The 6,250-nt window shown below is 37.6% G+C and overlaps 1 protein-coding gene across 5 annotated transcripts in view; it reads left to right on the top strand.

Moving 5' to 3' along the window:
* Positions 1-4,028, top strand: part of LOC107135942 (solute carrier family 22 member 9-like) — a 54,098-nt gene extending 50,070 nt beyond the window's left edge. Inside the window, exons 8-12 of one of the 5 annotated variants that reach the window (XR_007342471.1) lie at positions 183-334; positions 503-718; positions 880-988; positions 2,389-2,592; positions 3,499-4,028. Coding sequence is in view for 1 of the 5 variants with exons in the window: in XM_015478129.1 (XP_015333615.1) it covers positions 880-988; positions 2,389-2,592; positions 3,499-3,559 (374 nt within the window). In the remaining 4 variants the exon portion in view is untranslated. Of the gene's footprint in view, positions 1-182; positions 719-879; positions 989-2,388; positions 2,593-3,498 lie in introns of all 5 variants that reach the window. The other 4 variants (XR_007342472.1, XR_007342469.1, XR_007342470.1 and 1 more) reach the window with 4 other exon arrangements.
* The last annotated feature ends 2,222 nt before the right edge of the window (positions 4,029-6,250 follow it).

Raw genomic sequence — 6,250 nt, forward strand, 5'->3', positions numbered from 1 at the left:
TCCTCCTCCTCCTCCTCCTTCTTTTCTCTCTCTCTCTCTGGTACATACCAGGAGCTGACTGTATTGGCACTTAACAACCGAGCCACATCCCCAGCCTGTTTTTAGACAGGGTCTTGCTATATGGCTTAGGGTCTTGCTAAGTTGCTAAAGCTGGCTTTGAACTCTCAATCCTTCTGTCTTAGCCTCCAGAGAAAATGAGATCACAGGTGTGTGCCATCACACCCATGTATAGGCTCCACTTCTCTTGAATGTGAACAATGATGTCAGTTTGCTGCTCTGCAAGAAAACCTTCTCCAAGATTTCAAGCTCTCATGAGATTTTCTTCTTAGAGTAGGTAACTGAATCTATGAAAGTTTCCTTCAGTGGTATCCAAAGTGTGACATGTTTTCCATAAGAGAAGTCCTTTTTCTTGAGTCTTGATAAATTTTACTAGATCAGGCTATTCTCCAGCTTGTCCATTAATATAGTGTTCTTGTTCTTTTATAACTGTGTTTTATAAAAGAGCAAGACACCCTTCAGTAATCCTGACACCCTTCAGTAATTCCCATATGACTGTCCTATCTGCCACATAAATGGTACAAGAGACACTGGAAAGAAAAAGAATGTGAGTTCCTTCTGCATTCAGCATCCTCTCTCCTTATTTGACAAACTTGGGAAGGCAAGGAGAATAAATTAAATTATTGAAAACATTTTATTCACCATAATTTAAAATACTCAGGTAAGTCCCTTAGGTTTGTCACAAACTTCACCTCTGTACAGTTTATCTATAGTATATTTTACACTGTGAATATCTCCAATAAGGGTGTATTCCATTTGGATTTGGGGGATACCAATACCTTCGTCTAAGATCCTGACTCTCCTGGATCATCTTCTTTCCAGAAATGCCGACTGTGCGTATGATTCTGACAACTTTGGGAGGAGGAATTTGTTTTGCCTCTATTACCTGTTGTTTGACCCAGGCAAATGAACTGCTCCCCACCATCATCAGGTACAAAATCTCACAGGTTCTCTATCAGGGTAAAAAGGGCCTGTTTCCAAATCATTGACTTTTCAAGCAAAGAAAACACAAATAATCAATGGTGATGATAACAATTACAGCCACAGTTAGCTTTTTGCTAGGTACTTTTAGGTGTGATAATATACCACCAATGTACATCTCATGTATTCTCTGGATTCACCTAAATTTGAGATTCACCTATTTTGCAACTGACAATATCCAAGTTATGGATCCAGCCCAGGTGTCTATCAACAGATGAGTGCATAAGGAAAATATGGTAAATATACACAATGGACTTTTATGCAGGCATAAAGAGAAGAGAATTATGTAATTTACAGGTAAATGGATGGAATTTGAGAAGACCATGCAGAGTAAAATAAGCCAGACTCAGGAACTCAAGGGTTGAAATGTTTTCTCATATGTGAAAGCTAGAAAGAAAAAAGGGGGGAACCATGAATTTTCAATATAATTGAAGGAAACTTCTAGAATAGGGGATGGGAGAGAGGCAGGATAGAGGAGGAACTGTAAAATGAACTTGACAAAATTTTGTTCATATACAAATGTATCACAACAAATACTATAATTTGTATAATTGAAAAGTAGCAATAAAATAAAGTAAATGAATAATAAAATAAAATAAATGAGAAATAAAGCAAAATTAAATAAATGAACAATAGTATTTCTAAATGATAAAACATGTCTTAATACTCTGTAAACTTGAGAAAATTTGCTAGCAAACCAACAAAAATTTCAAAAGCAAGTGTTAGACCATGACACAAGAAAAGACCACTGACTCCAATTAAAATCAAATTAAAGCAAGCTTATTATTTTGACCGGCTGGGCTGCCTCTCCCACCCAAAACCATGGGAACAAGACAGCAGCCACAGCTTTCCTGCAGCCCAGCTTTATAGCCCTGAAAGTTACACAAAGGGGGGGTTACAGATAACAAAACTCTAAGGAGCATAACACTAATCGTAGTTTACATTTTTGCTGGCCCCGACATCAGAATTTATGAAGATCATTAGAGTCTCAGAGAGGGTTTTTATCTAGCCAGGGAAGGCCAAGATTTGTGAGGCATCACTAAAGTTTTAGAGAGGGCTGCTATCTGGTCAGAGAGCCAGGCATGGGTGAGTTCAAGGCACAGGCAGGTATTCCAAGTAGGTTCAGAATTTGCAGTAATTTATAGTAAAGCTGAAATTATCTTTCCATGGCTTTGTGGCAAGATGGCTCCCAATTTTAAGAAAAGATCAGGTTGGGTATATCACAAGAGCATATCATCAATCTTCTCATGACAAAGCACATCCCTTATTGTCTCCTATAATTAATGCATGAAGGTGACACAAACCCATGTGCATTCTCAACAGATTTATTATGCCTTTTTGTGCTCCAAGGGCAACAGCTTTTGGAATCATTGGAGTTTGTGGTAGTTTGGGGGCAGCTGTGGCTCCCCTGTTGATGGCCCTGGAAACATATGCTGAACCCTTGCCCTGGATCATCTATGGAGCCTCCTGCATCTTTGCTGGCCTTGTTGTCTTCCTCCTTCCAGAAACTAGGAATCATCAACTGCCTGACTCCCTCCAAGACATAGAAAATGGGTGAGTGAACCCTTTCATGGTCCCTTAGAAGAGTTATGTACCATAGATCTGAGATGAGAAGACAGATTCTACTGGGGCCATATGTCTCTGGAAATTGTAGACTTACTCTCTTTCCATGTGGTCAGTATCATTGGTTTAGTAAAAGCAATATCCTTTAACCAGTGATCTCAGATATTCCCCTGAAGATTTCTAGATCATGCCAGCCAGTTCTTCCCAAACTGCCCCAGTAGGTTTAGTAGTAAATACATCACAATTAGATCTACTCAGTCCTTGCTGCTACAGTGTAACTGAAGGTATTTCCCAAGCATGCACATATACAAATGACAAATCTCACTCTATGTCCTACTATCCTGTAGCCCAATGACAGCTGGTAGCTGTCTGGCACTGTCATTTCTTATAGGCTTGAGCTCTCCCCTGGACACTGAAGAACCCAGGGGTGATCATTACAAGACTAGGGTCCCTTCCATAGCTGTCAATACATTTTAGGGGAGGAGTCTTGTTGTGTTGCCTGTGAGATTCAGACTATCTTGTTTTCACCAGGAATGAAAGTGTTCAGAAAAGAGAAAAATGCAATGGTAAATAAAGGAATTTTAAAATGACGAATGATTGGAAAGCTTTAAATTTTTTTGTACTTCCCTGGTTTTTCCAAAGACTTCTGTGGAGAATGACATGGTGCCCAAGGATGGAAGTAGAAACCATCAAACCTGCCTTCCAAATATTATAGGAATATTTGACTTTTACTTCACAATATTTACTGAAATCCATGGGCAGGTGTCATTTTTTTTTTACCAAGGATGGTGGGGAAAAGGATCAGCTTGCTGTAAAGAATGCAGGAGATACTGCTTTCTCCATGTCCTTTCTTGTTTGTATTTCTTTCATCATGTATTTTTTTCATATCTGTTCTAGTGGGAAAGGCTCAAGAAAAACAGAGCAGGAAGATACCTCCATCAAAGTGACACACTTCTAAGGAAATTCACAAATGGGATACTGATCAAGAGCAAGAAAAAGAAGAAATATAAAGAATACTCCAAGACATCAGCAAAAAATTAAAATAAATAGAAGCAACAGAAAATCCCCATTTATAATGGTGAATCTAAATTATTGTATAAAAGATACTTTATGAATCACAAGAAGTTGAAAGAAACTACAGTACTTTGAAATACATGAGAGAATATTTATATAGTATAGATACCTAAAATGTTTCTGAATAGGGAGATGGAATTAGCTTTAAAACATTTTTCTTTCTGAATTTATAGGAAGAGTATTCTTACTTAAGAATATTCTTAAGAGTATAATTACGATGAAGAACCCAACACTCTTGAACAGACTTGAATCTTAGTAGTTCCAAATACATGTAAATACCAGTATGTGAGTCAGCTTTCTGTCACAGCAACAAAATAAATTGAGTTAAATGACTTAATTCAAGGAAAAATTTATATTGGCAATGGTTTCAGGAGTTTCTTTCCATGTTTGCTTTGCCCTGTTGCCTTGGGTCTATGGAAATGGAAAGTATTATATTGGGGAGTCCCTGGTGGAACAAACCTGCTCATCTCATTGAAGACAAGAAGAGAAAGGAAGATATGAGGATCTCAATATCTCCTTCAAGGTCACACTCCCACTGATTTAAATCACTTCAACTACAATTTTTGAAATATTTACCACCTTCCAATCACACCACCAGCTGGTGGCCAAGCATATAACACATAATTATTTGGGGCACACTTCAGATCTAAGCTTTAACATTCTGCCCCCATGCCCAAAATTTCATGTCTATCCCATAATGCAAAATGCACTGAGATCAAAGATCCAAAGGCTCCCTTCGTCTTAACAGTTTTAGCATCTCCAGGATCAAAGTGTCTCCTAAAAATCAGGGCACATTCTTAGCTTTGAGTCCCTATTTAAAAAGTTATATACTTCCAACATACAATGTGGGACATAGTCAGGAGACACGTTCTTATTCCAAAAGGGGGAAATAGGTGCACAGAAGGGACCAAAATTCATCAGGGTATAGATTAAATCCTGTGATTCCATGTCCAGTATTTCAGACACAGGGTGTGATTTGAGCTCAAAAGAACTGGAGCAGACCCACCCTTGTGGACTGCTCATAAGGCGACTCTCTTGGGCTGGATCAGATCACTGATGGCACCCTCCCTTGGCAAGTGTTCTGTACTTCTGGACCCTCCAACTTCTTGGAGTCTCCACAGCAGCTTCACCTTCACTCTCACAGTTTGACACATCATTATATTAAGGGATGTTTACAGGGCTTCCAACCCCACTACAATCTATGTGTTTTTATTAGTGAGTTTATGCCATTAACATTTATTTATGCCATTAACATTCAGGGTTATTTTTGAGACATGATTTGTATTGCCAGGTATTTTTTGTTTATTTTTGGTATTTAACTTGACTTGGCTTCTCCCTTGATTCACTTTTTCTTTAGTGTAATACATCCCTTTGCTGATTTTCATTGTTGTTTTTCATTTTCTCTTCATAGAATATTTTGCTGGGGATGTTCTGTAGTGCAGGCTTTCTAGTTGTAAATTCTTTTAGCTTTTGTTTATCATGAAAAGTTTTTATTTCCTCCTCAAATCTAAAGCTAAATTTTGCTGGGTATAAGATTCTTGGTTAGCATGCATTTTCTCTCAGAGCTTGGAATATATTGTTCCATGATTTCCTGGATTTGAGAGTCTGCGTTGAAAAATCTGCTGAGATGTGAATTGGTCTCCCATATATATGATCTGATTCCTCTCTCTTTTGGCCTTCAAGATTCTATTTTTATTCTGTATGCTAGACATTTTTATTATAATGTGCGTTGGTATAGATCTATTATAATTTTGTCCATTTTATGTCACATAAGCCTCTATTTTTCCAATTCATTCTTTATGTTAGAAAATTTTCTGATATTATCTCACTGAAGAGAATGTGCATTCCTTTGGTTTGAAACTCTGTGCCTTCCTCTATCCCAATAACTTTTAGATTTGGTCTTTTGATGCTATCCCATAATTCTTGGATGTTCTAATAAAAGCTTCTTATCTTCACTGTGTGGTCAACTATTTTTTAGATTGTATGCTTTGTCTTCATTACCTGACATTCTGTCCTCCAAGTGATATAGTTGGTGAGGCATTCTATTGAGTTTTTAAATTTGGTTTATTGTTTCCTTCATTTCAAGGATTTTTTTTTTCAGAATCTCTATCTCTTTCTTGAAGTAGTTTTTGCTACCTATATTTGCTCCCTTATCTCTTTGTTGGTGTGATCAGTGGATATATGTATTTGGTCCCTTATCTGTTTATTGGTTTCATCAATGGTTACCTGTATTTGCTCTCTTATCTCATTGTTGGAGTGATCAATTTTTGCCTGTATTTGCTTACTTAGGTCATTCATTAATTCACAGATCATTTTAATTATGAACAGTCACCTTCTGTGACATTTCATCAACTGACAATGGGTCTGTTACTGTAGTAAACTGCTTTGTTTGGGGCACTTTCCTCCCTAGTTTTTTCATGTTGTCTATGTGTCTTCCTTTTTTGCAATGTGGATCTGAGATAATATAATCTTGTAGTATTTGTGCAGATTATCTGTACCTCACCTTGGTGTTAGTCTTCCAGACCCTTCCGGTGTTCCAGGGTGTATGCTACTGTAACTAAAAGTGATGGCGGCA

Source organism: Marmota marmota, unplaced genomic scaffold, assembly GCF_001458135.2.
Source record: "Marmota marmota marmota unplaced genomic scaffold, marMar, whole genome shotgun sequence".
Lineage (NCBI taxonomy): Eukaryota > Metazoa > Chordata > Mammalia > Rodentia > Sciuridae > Marmota > Marmota marmota.